Source organism: Nematostella vectensis, chromosome 8, assembly GCF_932526225.1.
Source record: "Nematostella vectensis chromosome 8, jaNemVect1.1, whole genome shotgun sequence".
Taxonomy (NCBI): Eukaryota; Metazoa; Cnidaria; class Anthozoa; order Actiniaria; family Edwardsiidae; genus Nematostella; species Nematostella vectensis.
Window position 1 is genome coordinate 8,940,769 of NC_064041.1, and position 21,276 is coordinate 8,962,044.

The 21,276-nt window shown below is 39.1% G+C and overlaps 2 protein-coding genes across 5 annotated transcripts in view; one reads left to right on the top strand and one right to left on the bottom strand.

Annotated features, from left to right (window-relative positions):
* Nucleotides 1–2,799: 2,799 nt before the first annotated feature.
* LOC5519336 (grpE protein homolog 1, mitochondrial) lies at nucleotides 2,800–5,587 on the bottom strand. Its single transcript, XM_001639226.3, has 2 exons — nucleotides 5,205–5,587; nucleotides 2,800–3,859 (listed from the first exon to the last, which is right to left on the bottom strand). The coding sequence occupies exons 1-2, from the start codon at nucleotides 5,478–5,480 to the stop codon at nucleotides 3,431–3,433; spliced, it is 705 nt and encodes a 234-aa protein (XP_001639276.1). The 5' UTR covers nucleotides 5,481–5,587; the 3' UTR covers nucleotides 2,800–3,430.
* Nucleotides 5,588–5,800: 213 nt separating this feature from the next.
* LOC5519337 (kinesin-like protein unc-104) overlaps nucleotides 5,801–21,276 on the top strand; it is a 50,514-nt gene continuing 35,038 nt past the window's right edge. For 3 of the 4 annotated variants that reach the window (XR_007312451.1, XR_007312452.1, XM_048731029.1), the window contains exons 1-21: nucleotides 5,801–6,248; nucleotides 7,309–7,385; nucleotides 8,495–8,571; nucleotides 9,429–9,531; nucleotides 10,236–10,301; nucleotides 10,580–10,656; nucleotides 11,366–11,467; nucleotides 11,587–11,664; nucleotides 12,051–12,084; nucleotides 12,430–12,507; nucleotides 12,749–12,814; nucleotides 13,481–13,568; nucleotides 14,109–14,187; nucleotides 14,611–14,674; nucleotides 15,183–15,264; nucleotides 15,798–15,868; nucleotides 16,497–16,576; nucleotides 16,994–17,069; nucleotides 17,494–17,573; nucleotides 18,598–18,689; nucleotides 19,726–19,809. Coding sequence is in view for 2 of the 4 variants with exons in the window: in XM_048731029.1 (XP_048586986.1) it covers nucleotides 6,149–6,248; nucleotides 7,309–7,385; nucleotides 8,495–8,571; nucleotides 9,429–9,531; nucleotides 10,236–10,301; nucleotides 10,580–10,656; nucleotides 11,366–11,467; nucleotides 11,587–11,664; nucleotides 12,051–12,084; nucleotides 12,430–12,507; nucleotides 12,749–12,814; nucleotides 13,481–13,568; nucleotides 14,109–14,187; nucleotides 14,611–14,674; nucleotides 15,183–15,264; nucleotides 15,798–15,868; nucleotides 16,497–16,576; nucleotides 16,994–17,069; nucleotides 17,494–17,573; nucleotides 18,598–18,689; nucleotides 19,726–19,809 (1,654 nt within the window). In the remaining 2 variants the exon portion in view is untranslated. The remainder of the gene's footprint in view (nucleotides 6,249–7,308; nucleotides 7,386–8,494; nucleotides 8,572–9,428; nucleotides 9,532–10,235; nucleotides 10,302–10,579; nucleotides 10,657–11,365; nucleotides 11,468–11,586; nucleotides 11,665–12,050; nucleotides 12,085–12,429; nucleotides 12,508–12,748; nucleotides 12,815–13,480; nucleotides 13,569–14,108; nucleotides 14,188–14,610; nucleotides 14,675–15,182; nucleotides 15,265–15,797; nucleotides 15,869–16,496; nucleotides 16,577–16,993; nucleotides 17,070–17,493; nucleotides 17,574–18,597; nucleotides 18,690–19,725; nucleotides 19,810–21,276) is intronic. The other variant, XM_048731030.1, reaches the window with a different exon arrangement.

Below are 21,276 nucleotides of genomic sequence, written 5' to 3' on the forward strand. Positions count from 1 at the left end.
TCCAACAGTATTATCTTTTCTTTACACATTTTGACGAAATCCTTGACTTGACGTTACCTTCGCTGGTAAAAGTTTATTCGTAGTTCAGTGGAATGTCCATTAAATTCGTTTGTTTTACAGAGGAAACGGTTCACTAGCCTATTTAGCAGCTAGGGTTTGGGTGCACTAAATTAATTCTGAACCAACTGAGGTGTACCGCTCGGTGCTTTGGTGGCGCCCAAAATAAACTCAGATTAAATAAACTCAGATTAAGTTGGCGCCAATTTCTCTGATATTCTCCTCTTAAATTTGACATCTTATATTTGAATGAAATTGTTGTATGTTTTTGTTTCTGCGTGTTAAAAACTTAAGTATATCGTTAGACGCTCCGTCACCGTTACCCTGGTTACCTTTGGTTGCTAGATGCTTTTCAGGTCTCAAATAAAGGCCGAGTAGAGGGCGTCGTCACTCGCCCTCTCGGCGGCATTTGCTCGTCGCGCTTTTGGATTTTTGCCGGTTCGAGAACCCTTAAAATCCTAGTCTCAGTCAAGCTGTTATCAAGTGCCACCGAGTGTAATGAGTCCATATCGGCCGCGAAGCTGAAGAGAAGACAGGCCCGTACCCAAGGGGGGGGGGGGGGGGTGCAACGGCCGAAGGTTCTCAATAGACGTGCAATTTGTATCCAAAACTATAAAGAATAAGCAAGATCACTCTGGTATGTAGTCAAATCCGACAATAAACGTCGCGGGTGGTCAAATTTTTTTCAGAGAACTCCCTCCACCCCCAATACCACCCCCCCCCCCCCCCGGAAAAATTAGGTCACGTTTTTCGGATTTCGCACCCCCAAAATAAAAATCCTGGGTACGGGCCTGGAAGACCACTTAAATCCTGGGTTTATCAATCTATGTGTTGTAGCTCAGGCAGGGAAATGCCCTTAACTTCGGTGCATTAGACTGTGCAAATAACTTACCAAAATTTTTCGCTCAAAATTCTGCCCACAATACATTGCAGACAATATTCTCCCCAAATCCCCAAATTTAGCATCGCGTTTTCAGAATCAACGGCAAACCGCGGTAAGCCGTTAACGGTTTGCGGTTTGACGTACTGGCGAGAACGTAGTTTAGCACATTGTGTAGTTCCAGAAAATATCCAAACCCTCACCCCATTGGAGGAGATTGGAAATATTGGGGGGGGGGGAAGGGGTTCAAACGCCCAGGAATTTCCAGAGGGGAGGGGTGGGGGTAAAATGCCCTTCTTTTTTACTGTATTTATTTTTTTTCCAGGGGGCTGGAAATTCCAGAGGGGTGGGAGGGCATACCTCCTACCCCCTCAATAGGGGAGGGGGAGGGGGGTATGGATATTTTATGGAACTACACATTTGGCGGGGAAAAGTGCAAACTATGCGCTCGACTTCAACCGAGCCAAAAGTATCAGTAAATGTGCAAATTGTTAATGAAAACGTATTATGTCAAGAGTCAAATGATTAAGAACACTAATTCATGGTTGTGCATTTTTTTAAGTGCGTGTAATGGGTGCTTTTTGACGTATTATTGCACTTATGCTCTTACCGCACACATTGCGCGCATCGTACATTACATACCACCCCGCTTCCCTGTCTATTCCCTGTCCAAATCAGGCCGCTTTCCAGGTAGCTGGGGGATTTAAGCGCGAAAGCGTGGCTTTGGAAGGTCGGAGTTTGTTCACAACAAATTCCCGAAGAAACAGCAAATTTACCAAATTCCGGCGCCTGAACTCTTTTAACCTGAATGTTAAGCTACAAGCCTTATCGTAAAACGAGCAAAGATTGCTATAAACCAAGATGGCTATGACCAAATTCCGACCTGAAAACCTTGCTTTCATACGTTCAATCGCCCCATGACAGGTAATCCGGAATCCGGAATCCATGAAAAAATGAGATATGGGATCCGGAATCCATGAAAAAATGAGATATGGAATCCGGAATCCATGAAAAAATGAGATATGGAATCCGGAATCCATGAAAAAATGAGATATGGAATCCGGAATCCATGCTGCTGGAATCCGGAATCCACGAGAAAAAACCCACATGGAATCCGGAATCCACACACTAGGATCCGGAATCCAGAACCCTATTGGAGAACCTGTCATGGGGCGAGTTCAAAAACTCACCTGGAAAAACGGTCCAAATGCTTAGCACGATAGGGCTACCTGGACTACTACCGATGATAAATCTCCTCTCACACAACTCTTACAACACTACTTGCATGCATGCTCGACGATCCTGCGCTTTCTTCCGGACGCGAAACTCTGGGTCTTTGACTGTGCACTCCCATAATACCACAGGCTTCCCACTCATAATACCTGAAAAGTCTTTAAAAAGTACATAACGCCTACAGGTATTACCGTATGAATCTATTTATACAAAGATTAAATCTATCATATAATTTTCCCTAGCCTCCTCCGCAGGCAACTCATAATGAACAGGACAGAAAGAATGGGTTACCTGTGGCGAAATTGCGGAGGAGGGAGACTAAGGAGAAAGTAAGAAAACCCAATCCTTTTATTTTCTTTTCTGGTCTTTGAGATGCCTGTAGTAGTGAGGGGGGGGGGGGGGGGGGGCACTAATTCAGAGAAAGCGTGACTAATCTTCCCTGTCATGCCTTCAGAAGCTAGACGCTAAAACAAGCTTTTACGGTATTCTGAACTGCATAGTATCCAGGCCTCTTAAGTCAGTAAAAACAAGAAAAATATAGTGAGCACAATGAGCCATGGGAAGGATTTATGCGGGTGCAAAGGAACAAGGGAAGGGTCAACGAGCTTTGAGCTGGTATTTGAAAATTATTAAGGCATTAAAATCGCTTTAATTATGTTTTTAAGTTTCATAGATAATATTGAGAGCCTTACTCTTTATTAAGGGTCCAAGTGATAAGTCCCTTTCACTATTACCAAAAAAAATAATAATACATGGTGGTTTACTCTAGAAGTGTTGATAGAGTAATGCCTAGTTTATACACTGTCCAACCACTGAGCCATATTCAAGGCAAATGAGATAAAACAATCAATATGGTTCATTTGCATTGGGTTGCTATCCACCCCAATTTTGATGGATTTTTGGGTACGCTTTTTGGGTCATGTAGAAGCTACCAAAAAATTTCACCTTATTGGATTGATGCACAACAGACAATAGAATAGAATAGAATAGAACAAGGAGGGAATCCAGCCAATCCTGTTAGGTCTTACGAGCGGGCTTCTACACTTCTTGTTTATTGTATTTCCCACCCATTCCATATTAATATTTCTTGTTTGTCCGCCATCTCTTCTTTTATAGAGTCTGGTTCCCCTAGTATCATCATTAGAATAAGATGGCTGACTCTGTATTATCAATCAGAAGTTCTAAATAAAAATTAAATGGAAAGATAAACAGAATACACTGTCTGTATGCATAAAAGTTTATACAATAACCACAGCAAGATTAAGTGCTTTTCTTGACAACACCAACAAGTGCTGGCCTTAATGTTATACCATTCAAAGTGTAACCAATTTTTTGCACAACAGCGACAGTACCATCTTCCTTGTCAGGAGCATCAAATTGGAAGACAGCCTCATGGAAATGAGGGTTGAACTTCTCCCCCTCTGGATTCATCTTTTCTAGGCCATTCTTGTTGAATACCTTGTGAAGCTGAGCCTCCGTCATAGTAAGCCCCTCAAACAGATTCTTTAGATGGGAGTTCTTGTCAAGCTCTTCTTTGGGCACAGATGTGGTTGCTTTTTCCAAGATGTCAGCAATTTCTAGCAAATCTTTAGAGAAGCCTCGAATGGCAAACAGACGTGCTTCCTCAACCATTTTTTGGCTGCGCTGAAGAACATTCTGATTCTCTGCCAAGGAGCGCTTGTATTTATCCTTAAAAGATAATGTATGTTATATTACTGACATGCACTTTATAGATTTCATTGCCTCATTCCATTGGTAAATTAAGTGGGTTTTTATTACCATAACAAGCACCAAAGCACTTGACTTTTTTTAGGACTTCCACCGCACACGACAATGAGCTAAATTGACTATAGTAATTGCATAATAGATTTACTTTCTAGTTACTTGACCATGCTAACTCCAGGGCTTCTGGGATTACGCACTTGTGCGGAAGAGCGTAATTTGGCTTTTTCCGCGTAATCCACAAATTTCCACGTAATCCTGCATAATTTGGCTAAAATATGAAAGACAAAACATTTTATTGCACAACTGATGTGTTTTTTCAGGGTTCTTACCTCTATTTCTCGTAAAAAAGAGAGATATTCTTCATAAGAGTGCGATATTTCGAACTGAATTCCGAAAACAAATAAAATGACTAGGCGTTCTTTGCTAAACCGCGAAGGCCTAGGACTAATAATAAAATACCTTTGGCTGGTGGCTAGGAGCCAATGAAAACTTGCCTAAGATATTTTCACGTAAAAAATAACCTTTTAAAGTTATTTCGTCAAGTTCAAGTTATACAAAATGTAGTTTGGGCGTAACAGTTGATATTCCGTGTAATATAGCGCGTAATGATTGATTTTCCACGTAATTTAGCAAAGAATCCCGCGTAATTTGGAGTTTTTTCCGCGTAATTCCAGAAGCCCTGAAACTCATGTACTGTAAGGGGTACAGTAACTTATTATATGGCGTGTTGGGGGAGAGTTCCTACACAGATTCAAGGTTTAATTCAAGGTTTGATCTTAGATTCTGTGTATCTGAAGGTGATCTCAAATGTTGTTGTGTTAACCAATCATTTAAAATATAACATATACATATATGTCTATATATTCAGCCTTCTCAAACTAGCCACCTTCTCTGGATGTTTTACTGTCTCAATCGAGAAGGAAAATATATATTATTTTTGTTTTGTTACTGACAAGGTAAGAGAAACCTTAAGCACCCAAACTGCATCCAAATTCATAATGATCTGCTCCTCAAAATCTTTTTAAGGAGGCTGTATATTCAACTGACATACAGTTTGCAAGCAAATGCTCTAGATTGCATAATCTATGTTGTCTGCAACTTTTCTAATGCAAGTTGCACAAGTCTGGCATACTCTAATCAACCTGTTGTTAATCCTCCAATTAGAACCATAAAAAACGAAAAGATCGACGAACAGTGAAGGTTTATATCCTCCATAAGGTACCTAAACCCCTCAGTCTTTTTAGATAAGTATTACTTATGGTTGCTCCACTTTAGAGCAAATGCGTGATACAAATAACAGAAGGGATACCTCAAGTTCTGTGACGAGTTTATCTCTTTCCTCTATATACTTGTCTTTCTTTGCCAATTTAGCCTCCAATTCGCTACAGTTTTCACTTTCTGAGGGCTCAGCGCCGCTTCGGGATTCTTCCGTCGTGGAATTTGTCGATTGACTACTTGATCGGGTAGCGGTAGTAGACAGAAAACAAGGCGGCTTTCGAAGCGTTTCCAGAAGTCGATAACTCAGATTTTCCTCGGCGAGGCTAGAAACAGCTTGAAGGATACGGCGAGAAGACCTCAACATCATTAATTGAGGAGATAATTGAGAGTTTTAGCGATCAAATAGTTGAAATTTTACGAAGGTAAAGAGCAATGAGTTGCATCACCGCCATGTGGAGCTATGCGACCAGGCACACACACAGGCTACCCAAAAAAGATTTCTGGTTAGACATACCTGTCTTATTATTCAGAAAAATAGAAGAATATACTAAAGCATTTTAACATTTATCTTTTCAGTTCTGCTTTATATGTTCTTTACATTGTTTTACATTCGAATGATTTGTTTTTGTTTGTGTTTTATTGGGTTACCTGTGTTAACCGGAAATAGTTTTTCTAAAGTTTTTCTTCCGGTTGTTTGACTCACGTGATATAGTTCTTGCTTGTTGGTGACGTGAATGAAACCCTAAAGTGACGGCCAAAACATCAAATAGAACAAGCAGATCGTTGAGGAACTCAAGGTCAAAAGCTAGACCTACTTTGGACAGCAATTCGGTCTCATTTTGTGCTGGGGTTATTGCAAGGAATTCCTCTGAATTCGTTTGGTGTGTCAACCTGTGTGTGGTGCTGTCTAGACCGTCTGCTTGCAAAAAGAGCATTTGAATATTGAAATCATGGGCTGAAAATGGAGAGAGGACAATGGTATGGCGGAATTTAACCGTAATAGATTGAAAAAGGAGGTTAGCACGACGAAACAGCATGTCTTCTGTCAAAGTATCGGTTCGAGTTCGGCCTTTCAACGGTCGAGAAAATCTACGACAGTGCAAGTGTATAATCGGAATGCACGGGCCTACAACAAGTAAGTCACGGGCATTACAGAACTGATAAACGTATCATGACCGCTAGCGCTGAGTTTTATGGTAATAAATAAATCAAGACAGGAAGATAGCAAAACTCATTTTGATCGGTTTGCTTGGCGCTTGCTTTATGATCTTGGTGTATTGTCTGTTATTGTCTCGGGTGACACAAAATAATAGCTAAACAGCTATAAGGTTAGAGTTATTATTGAAGGCTAAATGTTATGTTGAGTGGCTGTTAAGAGCGTTTCGTTGAATTTAGGAATTCATCATGCAAGATTAGGGATGATTAGAGATTTTAGGCAATGAAGACCACACAGGGATTGCAGAATCTACCTTGCACCTCTTAAAGATTTTGTACATTTTACTAAACACTAGCCTAGGGAAATCGACAAAGATTATCACTAAGGTAAAAATACAACCGGCCAACGTTTTTTTTAGGTTTGCAGAAGCAAAAAGATTTCCTTTTCCATGATTTCCTCCTTGTTAGGAAGATTAGCTTCTCGTTTAGTAAACCTCTATTTCAGTTTCATGTTTAGCATTTGTGACCTGTTGTTTCCGTCTTCTGATATGTAAGATCAGCTGAGAGACACAGTGGTTTGTATGTTTGTTATGAATGGACATATATGTACTTTTTTAATCTAGACTTATGCAAATTAGGGATTTTAATCATTAGAAATCTGCAATTTTATTGTTGCAAAATAACCCAAAAGGACAGATTTAAAACGGTGATAGAATACGATGTGTGATATTGACAAATTTGAAAGTGTGAGGTCGTGCAAATGTCACAGTAGCTTTTTGAGCACATTTATTGCAAAGATCCTGCAGACATTTATTAATTAATTTAATGGCATGATTAATCCAGCTAGACCTCAAGCTGTGAGACTCATGCTAAGTGTGTCCAGCAATCCAATTAGCATGCCAAGCTTTTATCATTACATTATCAAATGGTTTCAGGGCATGGATTTATTAGAATTGGGATGAAAAATAAAGGGTTTTCATAAAGCGCTTACATGATATATTCCCAAGGCAAACATTCATATTTTGTTAAATCTGTTTCAGCAATTTTGAATCCAAAGAACCTGAGTGAGAAGCCAAAGAGTTTTACATATGATTACTCGTACTGGTCACACAACCAGGTTAGTTGGATTGCATTTCCAAATGTGCTATTGTGGCCGATCCCTTTCATGTATGTTTCCCTGTTTTCCCTTAAGGCAGCAGCTGCACAGAAATGCATACATAAAGGCTGTGTTGAGAGTGGCAGATGTGGGGTTGGGGGTGGTATAGGGAACAGGCAAGCCCCAAAAATCTCTTGGCCTTTTTCAGACTCCTCAATAATCTTGTGTTTTGTTTGGGAAAATTCAAGAGCAGATCATTGGAGCACGAGACCACAGGTTGAGTCCTTCGCATCTGACAAAATGACACAGAATTCCCAAACAAACACCTTGTTTTTCAAAACTCAATGAAGGCATGCAAAGAATAAAAATTTTATTTCTTTTATAAAATTATTTCTAATCCTACGAAAAAGAAAAAAAACTTCACCACAGCGCACGCTAATGGCATCATTCCAGTGCACGTCAGCTCACACACAGAAAACAGTTTAAAAAACTGGCTTCAAATTACAAGCAATATTTACTTCATCGCTTGGTTGTGTATCTATTTAGACTTTTTTTGAAATTTCCTATCTACCTGGGACACATTTTTCTCCCGAAGAATAATATTTTTTAGTGTTAAAAGGTAAAAGTTCTTCGAAATTCACAGGGTTGTTGACTGATGATGCATGAATTCTCATTACACGATTTTATGCTGCGTCATCGCATTACCTTCATCATGTAATGAAAGTGACCAATTAAACCAATCAGAACGCCTGTACTATCTCAATTATTAATAAATGCCATATGGAATGCAATTAGCCCTTGACATGTTTATTAACCTTGTTTGGTGACTTTGGAGATAGGACTCAGGGTTGTGTTAGGTTGGGGTGAGGGGGTAGCAGTACGACCTTTTGTCATTCTTTTTTTCAATATGTAAGAATGTTTATGTCAAATTTTGTCTTACTGCCTATTGTAATATAGGTGGGTAGGTTGGGAGGGATGCACTTACTAACCCTATGTTGCCATAAGAAATAAAAAAATAATATAAAAGATACATTTATCATGCTTATCTGAATTCCTTAAATATATTATTTCTTAAGTCATCATACAGTATGGGAGACTGTGTTGCAGATGCCTTTAATTTCTTTATTCAGGATGATCCCCAATTTGCAAACCAGCAGCAGGTTTATTCAGATATTGGCAAAGAAATGCTAGAACATGCATTTGAAGGGTAGGTAAAGAATAATATTTTTCACAGCTGGTCCATATGTATGCTGAACAGTATTAGATCCAAAACCGCCTTTATTCAGGAGTCACTCATAGCTGTGAACCCAACAGAAAATGTATGAAACATTCTCACAAAAATAAGGCTTGTGATGAGGTCCAAAATCTTGTGACACCTGCCAAATGTGGGTGAGTTGACAGCTATGATCACTTATTCAGAATGAGTTGTGAAAGATGCTATTGTTTGATGAAAGATGCTTGTGTCTGGATATAGTACCAGGGGAAGGGTTTGGCCAGGTGGAAGATGTAAAACTCCATGGGCTTGCTCAGTTAACAATATCTCTTGGTGAACATAGCTTCTATCCCTCCATGATTTTCACACCACTCAGCATCTGTTGGACTTTTAGGCTGATTTATGTAGATGTGGGATTGTTAATAATAGGTGTTTTAACTCCTTTCCACTTTTTCAGGTGGCCTACAATTTGAATATTTACTTAATAGCCTGCGAATAAAGGGCAAAGGGGTGGAAAACAGAGAGATTGATTGCCATGCATGAGGAAGGGGATTGGGCTAATGAAGGGAGCGCTTGCAGCTGACCCATCATCCATGGGCAATATATATTACAGCAGCTTAGAGCTAAATAACAAAGATATCTCAATGAAAAATTATTTTGATAATGCCCTTTTAAGATATCGAAAGCGGCTCCTTAACACATACAAAGTTTCTTGGCCAATCAGATCATGATTTACCTAATAAGCTGAGGAAACATCTTATGAAAATAACAGGGGTGACTGCAAGCCCTCTATCATATAAGTGCCGATGTTGTCATTTTAAATCAATCTTTCTGTTTTTTGTCTTTTCCAGGTACAATGTGTGCATATTTGCCTATGGCCAGACAGGGGCTGGTAAATCTTACACCATGATGGGCAAACTGGAACAGGCGGGGCAAAAAGGGATAATTCCACAGGTAAACCATAACACCTTTAAGTCATCCCCACCCCTTTGTATTCTATTGCTGAAACATTTTCCCACCCTGGCACCCTGCGACATGACTGAAACATCATTGAAACATCACTGGTCTCTTGTTACTTTTAAGCCCCGTGCAAACTGCGCCAGCATCTGCCAGCATTGCTGGTGAATTCTTGCTCGATTGGCCACAAGACAAAGGAAATGTCAGAAAGTACATTTCCCATTTTGACATTTCCTTTGTCCTATAGTCAGTCAAGCGAAAATTCGCCAGCAATGCTGGCAGGTGCTGGTGCAGTTTGCACGGGGCTTTAGTTTACTTCTGTTATTTTTGTGTTTCAGTGTTAATAATGTCACTGAATGTTTTTTTTAATGTGTCTATGTTTAATCAATTAATCAAGGCACTGCTCTCCATTGCTTTATAAGTAATTTATTACTATAAGCAATTATAATAATTAAAGATATAGGCATTACATATTTGCACTCATTGCGATTTTACATATAGCTTGCTTTGACCCATGATTTCATTTTAAATCAACTACAGATTTCTAGCTGGTAGTTAAAAATCTGATAAGCCCAGGTTTGTACTTGTTTTTTTTATGGGGGGGGGGGGGGGTTACATTCACAACAAAATATGAAGGGCTACTACAAGGATTCTTACATATGCTTTGCTTAATGGAAGTTTTTTTTACACTTTGTATTTAGATTTGTGAGGAACTATTCCAGAAAGTGGAGGCAGAAACTAATGATGAAATGACATTTTCTGTAGAGGTACTGTATCGTTTTCCCTGATGCAATTCTGTTTTTAGCCGCCTCTGTCAGCCTTTTAGCAAATTCTTATCTGTGCTAAGATTTCCAAGATTTTGGTTTCCTATGGCAAACTAAAGTGACAAGAGAGGACCAAGTCTTCTTCTTATGTTTATAACTGTAACTACCGCACAGGAATCTCATTTTTAAAAAACTACCATTAGATCCGGTGGAAAAGTGGTCACTGTTTTATCACTGTGAGAAAATTAAATATGTTAACCATCTAATGTTCTGTGTTTCAGGTCAGTTATTTGGAGATTTATTGTGAGCATGTCAGGGATTTGCTGAGACCATCAGCCAAGAGCAACCTGAGAGTCAGGTGCGCATTGACCATAATTAATTATCATGATATTGGTAACGATTGTATTATTTCGATAGTGATGTGATGATGGATGAGGTCTTAGTGATATCTGGAATAATCATTGTCAAGACAAGTGGAATCAAACAAGACCAGAGGCTGAATCTTTTACGAAAACAAAGTTTATTTGCTTTTGCTGCAAAAATGGCACTTCTCACAATCGCCCTAGGCCCAAGGTGCATTGCATGTGTAGTAATGCTAATCTGCTAGATGATTATTCACAAATCAGCTAGCTGGTTAGTGAAGATCCTTGGACTGTGTGATTCTTAAAACATAGCACAAAGTATATTAATGAGATATGAAAAAAGGGATACAAGAAATATGTTTTTATTCCCTATCTGTGTTTGTTGTATTATCATGAACATATTTATATTTTATTGTTGTTGAGGTGTTTGTCACATTCTTGTTAAGATTTTTTTGGTATTGTTGTTGACATTTGATGTATTGTCATTGAGATGTTTGGCATATTATCAATGAGATGTTTTTTTTGTATTGTAGTTTAGAATCATATTATGGATGAGATATATTTTTATTTTATTGTCTTGGATATGACATGCTTTAGACTATTAATTATGACATGTTATTTATGAAGGCATCTGCTTCCGATGGTCCGACATGGGTGACCTCTAACACATATGGTTTCTCGTATGACTTTTTTTCTACCTTGTAGAGAACACCCTGTGCTTGGCCCTTATGTTGAAGATCTCTCAAAACTGGCCGTCACAACTTTTGATGACATAAATGATTTGATTGATGAGGGCAACAAGGCAAGGTAAGATATATACATATTTTACACTATATTCTCCCCAGTATTTATCAACAAATTGTTAATGTTACAAATATTCTTTTCTCCTGCATCTTGAGATTACTAAACTGTTTTTGTATTCTTAGAACTGTTGCAGCCACTAACATGAATGAGACGAGCAGCCGATCCCATGCTATCTTTAGTATTATTTTCACACAAAGAAAGTAAGTTTTAACAACTTTTACAAGATTTTACCATTATCTGGATTGCTTGAAATTTAGTTCTCAACCCTTTCTGATAATACACTTTCCCATCCTAACAAAAGCACACTAAAATGACAAGGATTGTAGGTTTTCAAAGGTAAAGTTTTCAATTTCCCTGTACCAGCAAGTGTTGCAAGCAACTGTTGCAAGTGGTGGCACACACAGTTTAGTAAAAATATATGTGCAAGCATTCTCTGTTTTGATTTTTTTTTGCAAATTGTTTTTTTTAATTGTAGAAAAAATTTCATGGTTTTCTGTTGTATGTACTCTTACCACAATATTCCACGACTCCATCCACCTAAATGTTTTTATTTACTTTTATTCAATTCGCAACCTTATATCCACAGACATGATGAATTAAGTTCGCTTACTACAGAAAAGGTATGGTGACAGCAGAAGGCCACACACCCCACTCCTGAAGAGATATCACCTGTCATATCTTGAATTATTAATTAATCAATTAATTCATGGATTAATTAGTGGTAGAATATTAATGAGTCATTATGAGTTTACCAGGTATGGGGTTTAAACCCATCGGGTTGATGCTGTACTCGAAACAGTTATTTTACATCCCTGTAGCCCAAGAACCTGCTTGGAGATTCAGCATCCTTTGTGGGCACTCCCAAAGCTTCCACCTTAAAAAAAAACGACTTTTGTGGCGAAATAAAAAAAGCCCTTAATAATTCTCAAGGAAGGATTCACTTACTCTGTAAGTAACTATTTTAGGTCAGTAAGCTGAGCCTGGTTGATTTGGCTGGAAGCGAAAGAGCTGATTCTACAGGAAACAAAGGAGAGCGATTAAAAGTATGTTTTATGTGTAATTTGCCCCTCATTATACATTCATGTCTGAGAAGTTATGTATTAGATTACAACGTTGGGAAAATATTCCAAATAGTTGCTGCCCATTTAAGATCATCTATGGTTCTTGAATCACATTTTTTTAAAGTTCTCAAGAATTCGTAAATAAATCTTCTCGTATATAGAATCACTAGATAAATATCCACACAGTGGGAATACTAACAACCTTTTAATTAATGTTTTATAGGAGGGCGCTAACATCAACAAATCTCTTACGACACTTGGGAAGGTCATATCTGCTCTTGCTGAACAGGTAATCATTAGAATGTGTATGAAAATTTCCAACAGGAAATCGAGCGTTTTCCATTAATGTTCATAAAAACCCCGGAAATTTTAAAGTATACAAACTTATAGTTTTGATGTCCTAAAAAACTTTAACATGTCGGTAGTCATTTGGGGTAGTTTCACTAAAATTTCTATATTGGAAATTGTTAAAATCGAGTTTTTAATTGTACCAGAGGCACTGTTTTTCTGGATCGCTTTCCATGTCAGTTTCAACTCTTTAGGTGTTCCTGTATAATTTTTCAAACTTCGATCAATGTTTTTCACGACTGGGCAATTTAATTTAGTAGATACATACAAAGCTAAGCTATGTAAAAGCATGCATGGACATTATTTTGCCGTGGGCTACTCGAAGTTTAAATAAAAAGTACCTAATATAAGTACATGATATGCATTATGGAATTGACAATGTGCCCTTTAAATATACTCAGTCTACTTCGTTATTATTAATTTAACTTTGCTTGCTTCCATTATTTACAGATGAAATGACAAGCAAATATAGCCATTTTTGGTTTACGTGATTCAAACGTCAAACGCAATGCAAATGGAATTGTTGTACTGGCTCTACTGCTGCCAGCATGACAAAATGGTGGCTGACAAAACCACCTTAAGTCACTACGTTTTTTTATCATTTTAGTCTTCACATCATCACAAGAAAAAGAGAAGATCGGATTTTATTCCGTACCGTGATTCCACTCTTACATGGCTTCTCAAGGAAAACCTAGGTACATGTCTCATATACCTACATACACTATTCATGTCATTACTGAGCCCTGTAATACTAGTGCCGGGGGATTCTATGGCCATATTGGCAGGTTCTCTGAAGTTGTTTGCCAACATCTGTCTTTTCTTGTGGTGAACCGAGTGTAACTGTACCAGCAATGCTGGTCAATGCTGGCGCTGTTTACTTGAAGTTTACTTGAAGTGTACGGAGACCTTAGCAATCCGACGCGCGCTACCGTGACCACCTGGATAGGTTTTTGTAGTTGAACAATGAGAGCGAGAAACGTCTGATCTGGAGAAAAAATGCTATCTGATCGTCATGAGCCTTAGTAACTAACTAGTGAGGTAAAGACATGATTCAGTGCGCATCAGTACATGTCGGATTGCTCCTAGTTCTTAAGATCGTGTCAATCACAGCTATGACTCTCGCATGGTGATTGGCTATCTTTCACTTGCTTGGTGGCCACGGTAGCGTGAGTCGGACTATAAAGCAAGGACAGTTTCAAAGCAATCTACTGTAAAATGCTTTCCTTGATGTTCAGGTGGGAACTCCAAGACTGCAATGATAGCAGCTGTCAGCCCAGCAGATATCAACTACGAAGAAACCCTAAGCACCCTCAGGTATTTGTCAGTTGCTGTTTACGTACCTGGAATTTTTTTTAATGAGACATCGGTTTGTATAAAGTATTAAAAAAGGGACACAGGGAAAACACAAAAGAAGTATTTTAAATGTAAAATTACTGTAAGGTTAAAGTTTTTAGTTTCCTGTACCGGTTTCGTATTTTCATTAGCTGCAAGAGGCTGGTTCAAAACCCGTGCCTTGGCACGGTCAGCCGTCTAAACCAGTCAAAGACATTTACCTTCAACTTTTGCGCGTTGAACAATTTGACTGCGTTGATCTCTTAGGGTGGTATGAGTGAATACCCGCTATTACCAGATGAGATTGTATATTCTTTTCTTAGCAATCATACGAAACTGAGAATTAACCTTCAAATGGGACTGATAACAATGCCTAACAGAAGTTAACAACGTTATATCCAACAGGTACGCGGATCGAGCAAAACACATCATGTGTAAAGCAATAGTGAATGAGGATCCTAATGCCAAGGTTAGCAAAATTTTAATGCAGTTTTTATAAGTAGTCTGCTATCCGGCTCTCATTTTGGGTGATTTAGAAAAGTTTCGTTTTCAAACGCAGACCGGGGTTCACTCTGGCTGAGTTTAGCAAGCCGACCCAGTGCACCTCATCCTTTATTGCGCCACAGGATTCCCAATGTTCAAAAACGAATACAGTAATACCCGAATAACCCCAAATGAGAGTCGGCCAACAAGCTTTTTTTTTTTATTTGCTGACAAGGTAATTGGCTGTATTGTCTGAAGCTCTTCGGGTCTCTTGAGGAATAGGAAGAGCTTCGACTATTTTATTAGAAGACATTTAAAGTAGTTAGTTCCATCAACTCTTCGTTATTATTGTCTAATTTGATTGTGCTTTATATGGTGTTGCATAAGACTTTTTTGTCCGTTGTAACTATTAGCGTTCTGTTTAACCAGGTTGTAAGGGATCTCAAGCGAGAGTTTTTGTATCTGCTGTTACTTATAGTGTTCTGTTTAACCAGGTTATCAGGGAACTCAAGCAAGAGGTTTTACGTCTAAAAGAGATCTTGTTATCTGAAGGTTATGCCGTCGATCAGCTCAATTGTAAGAAAGCAAAGACGCCAAATGAACGCACATAAACCACATCATAGCCCGCTAGCCGACTCTTATTCGTTATTATTATTTGGAAATATTTAGTTTTCGAATATTGGCAATTCTGTGGCGCGCGGGAGACCGCGCCATAGAATTCCCAATATTCGAAAACAAAACCATTTCCGAATAACCCCGAATGAGAGCCGGCTAGCAGGCTTACCATATCAGGACCAGGCTCCTAGAAAAATGATTAAAGCTAACCCAAGGAATGAATGCCCTTTGTGTCCAATCAAATGTCAAGATAGCCGTATCAATCCATTGGTTAGCGCTAACCTTTTTGCTTTCTAAGAAACGGCCCCAGTTTTGTAGATCTGGCGTCTCGAAATTGTACCGTAGCCTTACAAAAACAACTCTGTCACTCCCTATGATTTATTTGCAACCAGTCGCACTATATTTTGCACTCCCACTCGTTGCATAGCATGATCAGGTATAGTCCACCAGTAAAGCACTTGCCTTGCAGATTCACATCTTGTTCTTTGTTGTAGCCATTCTTGCGAATCCAGTTCAGCAAATGCGCCGCACAAGTCAGGATGGCACCACACTTGAAAGACTCCAGGTTAGGCCCTGTGTACATATGAAGCATGATGCTATTCAGTATAATTTGCGCCTTTTCGTCACCATTATGATTTGTCACCCTAAAGGGCGTGTTAGCGCGCACCGGTTTGGTCGACCCGATTGCCGTCAAGAAGTTATAAGCTGTGGTTTGTTTGGTATATCTGGTTATATCTGTGAAGAGAAAAGTTCGGGCCCAACACGAAAAAGCTGTTACCAGGCGTCGGATTTTTAGAAGTTAGACCGAGACCAAATGGACGTACACAAAACGGCTTGACTGATCGGCGCGTGTAAATAAGTTTCCTTGTTGTTCAGCTTGTGTGCACTCAACCGCTCAGCCATGCCTCCATGACTTCAATCACCTGCTAGACTCCGCAAAGCCGAACCCCTATATAAATTTTATTAAAATAGTTGTGTTAAAATGTTACAACTTCATGTTTATTATTCGAAGTCGCCCTCTTCTCACAGTGAACGTTTTTCAGCTTTGGTAATTGATACAACCTGCTGTGTTTTTATCCCTTCTTACACTGGAAAACTCTTTATCCATAAGCGATTTCGTAGTTAAACTTCGGACGTTGATGTCCAACTCTTCAAGGCACAGTTCCTGTAGTCTTAAATGTTTCCTTTTTCAGGCGTCAGAAAAGCTTATTGCAGAGTTGAATGAGACTTGGGAAGAGAAGCTGCGAAAAACAGAGGCTATAAAACAAGAGCGGTAGGGATAAAAAAAAACGGTATTATCCAGGTGTCCTGATAATGGCGTGGTTATCAAAACAAGAATGGTAGGGATAAAAATGGTACTATCCAGGTTTCCTGACAATGTTAAAGTACCAAAATGAATTGTGTTGATGAGCGATAACGTTATTATATCCTTTGCCTTTGCTGAGCGATCCCATTGCGTACCTTTTTTGTTACGTTTGCTCTATCTTTTCCGTTAAATTTCCGTAGCCATTTATCAAACTTCGAGATACCTTTGCTTATTTTTTTTCTGTGTTCTTGGTGAAGTCTTTGCATTACCCTAGTCAAGACATCTTTCCGTCTCCTATGCGTATCTTCATTATCATATTACTGCAGCGATAAAAGTGTCAATGCTTTTATTGCTGTTTTCATGATGTAAGGTGTTGATTTCTAGTGAGGCGATGCTGGTGGAAATGGGCGTGGCTATAGGGGTTGATGGACACACGGTTGGACTTTTTCAGCCCAAAAAGGTAGGGATCTCTATCTAGTTTGTTATACGAGGCTACTTATACTTATATTAGGTTGTGATACTAAATTCCAGCATACAAGAACACCCATTTCCAATTCAAGCGAGTAACCAAGATATATATCGTCAAAACGTATCAGACCTCATTCGTAAATTGCTATTTTGAAGTTTCCTCGCGAGTAAACCAGCACCACAAACTACAATATCATCACACCTAATTACCGTCAATATCCTCGTCACACCAACATCACCACAAACAGCAATATTATCACCATACAATCATCATCACCACACCCCGACAACAAGAACAAAACATACGTAACAAACACCCAACAACATCACCATTACCAGGCACGGAAACGACACAAACAATTACCAGTACAATCAAGCTGAAAACTAAATAGTTATATTATTGTTTTACTTCGCAGAGACCTCACTTAGTTAATTTGAACGAGGATCCCTTGATGTCGGAGTGTTTGTTATATTACATCAAAGACGGGGTCACAAAGTAAGCAAACACAAGGTCTAGAATAGCCAGGCCACGTGCTTACTGTGTCAAGCGCGTACCTACCCCTTCTCCCTTCTTCTCGGCCTTCAAAAGCTGTCTTAGCCTTAGATAGCTACCCCTTCTCCCTTCTTCTCGGCTGCCAAAAGCTGTTTTAGCCTCAAATAGCTACCCCTTCTCCCTTCTTCTTGGGCTCCAAAAGCTGTCTTAGCCTTAGATAGCTACCCCTTCTGCCTTCTTCTCGGCTGCCAAAAGCTGTCTTAGCCTCAAATAGCTACCCCTTCTCCCTTCTTCTTGGGCTCCAAAAGCTGTCTTAGCCTTAGATAGCTACACCTTCTGCCTTCTTCTCGGCTGCCAAAAGCTGTCTTAGATTTAAATAGCCACCCCTTCTCCCTTCTTCTCGGCCTCCAAAAGCTGTCTTAGATTTAAATAGCTACCCCTTCTCCCTTCTTCTCGGCCTTCAAAAGCTGTATTAGCCTCAAATAGCTACCCCTTCTCCCTTCTTCTCGGGCTCCAAAAGCTGTCTTAGCCTCAAATAGCTACCCCTAGTCCTTTCTTCTCGGCTGCCAAAAGCTGTCTTAACCTTAGAAATATTAAATATCTGTACCTAGTCACCCTTTCAGCCGCAAAGAAGCTGACTTATCAGAGTATCACCAAATCATAGGTTTTTTTTGCATATTACATCCTGCGCAACCCCTTCCCCGTAAAAATACTTGAGTTGCACTAGTAATGCAATGATGATATTTACATTTGAATTGCCGTTATGGGATACTAGTGGTTGAAAGTTTATCTTGAATAGGCAAAATAAAAATACGTTATATTTTGAGGCGTCACGACAATTTCGTCACTCGACTATTTTTTTGAAAAAAAGGCGGCTGGTATATTTCCTGTTAGATAACTAAAAAAACCTCGTTGCCACGCTTCCTTTGCTCTCTATAGGTACTCTATGATAAAAGTTAAAGGTATGTTGTATTCTCTGCTAGAAGAGAACTAATAGCTATTTCTGTTGATAAAATCTGTTGTCCAGGGTCGGTAGCGCCGCGGCCAGTAACCATCAAGACATCCAGCTTAGCGGTACCAACATCCTGAACGAACACTGTGTTTTTAACTACGAGCATGGTAAGACGATAAAACGAACACTGCGTCTTTAACTATGAGCAAGGTTAGGCGATAAATTGAACACTGCGTCTTTAACTGAGAGGAAGGTAAGACGATAAAACGAACATTGCGTTTTTAACTACGAGCAAGGTAAGACGATAAACCGAACACTGCGTCTAACTACGAGCAAGGTAAGGCGATAAAACGAACATTGCGTCTTTAACTCTGAGCAAGGTAAGACAATAAAACGAACACTGCGTCTTTAACTACGAGAAGGTAAGACGATAAAACGAACACTGCGTCTTTAATTACGAGCAAGGTAAAGCGATAAAAAGGACATTGCATCTTTAACTCCGAGCAAGGTAAGACAATAAAACGAACACTGCGTCTTTAACTACGAGAATGTAAGACGATAAAACGGACACTGCGTCTTTTATAACGAGCAAGGTAAGGCGATAAAACGAATACTTCGTCTTTTATTATGAGCAAGGTAAGGCGATAAAACGAACACTGCGTCTTTTATTACGAGCAAGGTTAGGCGATAAAACGAACACTGCGTTTTTAACTACGAGTAAGGTAAGGCGATAAAACAAACATTGCGTCTTTAACTAGGAGCAAGGTAAGGCGATAAAACAAGCATTGTATCTTGAACTACAAGCAAGACGAAATCCCAAGGACGACATTAACATCCTAAACGAGCATTGCATCTTTAACTACGAGCAAGGTAAGGCGATGGGGCGATATGCATAGTACAAGAACAGAATACAAATCCCTCTCGGCACCAACATCTTTTACGAACTTTGCATCTTTAACTACAAGCAGGGTAAGGAGAAATGCATAGAGATAAATTATATAGATGTGTGGACACACAAAGATAAAACTCAATGCATCAAACCTATGCTACTAAGAAAATGAATAAAAATAAGGATGTACAGACTAAAACAGTGTCCTACGCGAGCATTTCATCTTCAACTTTAAACTTGGCAGGTGATATATTTTTAAGTCATCGCCCCTAAATTGATCGCAATAGTCAACCGCCTTTTCTTTTATTCCTCAGATATTGTGCGTATTTTTCCTTGCGAGGAAAGCCAGACGTTTGTCAACGGCAAGCTTATTACGGAATGCACCCCGCTTACGTCAGGTATTGCATAATTTTCTAGATGTTGGACCATGGGTTAAACTGAACGACTACGGCTTGGTTTGGGTCATGTATGAACAGGGATGTGTTTCCATGGGAACATTCCGTCCGATTTTCTAGCAAGTGCTTTGGTCATGTTTGAGCAATGGTTATACATGTACGTTTGTGAATTTTATGTTTTTAAGCAAGTGCTTGGATTATGTATGAACTGGAATGTTTATACTTGGTATGAACAAGGGATCTATCTCGTACCTTTGCATGTGTTTTGAATGTGTGCCTTGGGTCCGATTTTCGAACATGTGCTTGTGCCATGTTTGATAAACAATTAAATACGTGATATCCTGGGCACCAGAGCTTCCAGAATTCTCTTGTCCAGTGACGCTCAGCCAAATTGCCGCCTAACCGGTTTAGGCATGTAATTCGATACTGGAACTGAAAAAAGCTACTCGCCCGCCCAGTGCCTCCTCGCTTCGCTCGTCGCGGCATTTTGGTTGAGCGTCACTGGACGAGAGAAGCGTGGAGGCTCTGGTACCCAGGGTAAATACGTAAAGGTTCTAAGATAATTTTCGACCAATGCGCACCCGTTTTTGTTATTTCCTTTTGCAAAAGCAAATGCGCATATACAGTTGAGATGTCGGTAATCAAAACATTTTGCCCGCGACAGGAAATTATATAGTCATCCAACACAAAGACAAGAAGTGGTATTTTTTTTAATACTGTGACTACATGTGGTTAGAGTTTAATGCATGACACGCCCTTGTTTGAACATTGTAATCATTAGAAATGTCTCTTTTGTAATATCCGTTCTGTGTCAAAAAAATTCAATGTTGTTATTATAAAAAACGCTACTGGATTGGGTGAAATGTTTTCTCGGTTTGTATCTTTTTTCTAAAAACGTATAATTTATATCAAGCTAGCCTAGACAGGCTCTACAAAAAAGAAGCGGCCATTACATGAAAGTTAATGAATTTAGTGCGCATATTTGGTTTCAGTGTAATTACTTCCATGCTATTTTGTTGATTATGTTTTTTTTTATTTAATAGTTCTTTTTTAGATTTGATGCTTTAGGGGATCTTACCTAACTGTTTTTTATAGGTGGTTTATGGTTCTCACGGCAGCTATAATTGCTGGTCGCCCGAGTTCATTCCTAATTTCGATTAGAATTATTTACGTCTGTCATGATTAGGCTAAAAGGAATTTTCTGTCATGGTCGCAGATCAGAAGAAAGAAAATACAAGTAATTTTTTTCAAATCAACGTTCATAAATAAAGCTGTTCTCGGAAAAATATTTTGTTAAATTTGTCTTGTCTCTGAATCAAATCTAAAACTTTGATAATCGATAACGGAAAGATAGAGCGAACTTAATATATTATTTTTTGTAGAAATAAAAAAAAAGAAAAAAGTAAGATTGGCCGCGGGGTTTGCTGGGAAAATTTGACCTCGGATACACTTCGGGATATGATTGCTACG

What these genes read in the sequence shown, in the direction of transcription:
- LOC5519336 (XM_001639226.3), bottom strand. Translation starts at nt 5,480, where the DNA reads ATGATGTTGAGGTCTTCTCGCCGTATCCTTCAAGCTGTTTCTAGCCTC. An exon ending in AACTCGTCACAGAACTTGAG is followed by an intron (nt 3,860 to 5,204) that starts GTATCCCTTCTG and finishes TTATCTTTTAAG; the next exon opens with GATAAATACAAGCGCTCCTT.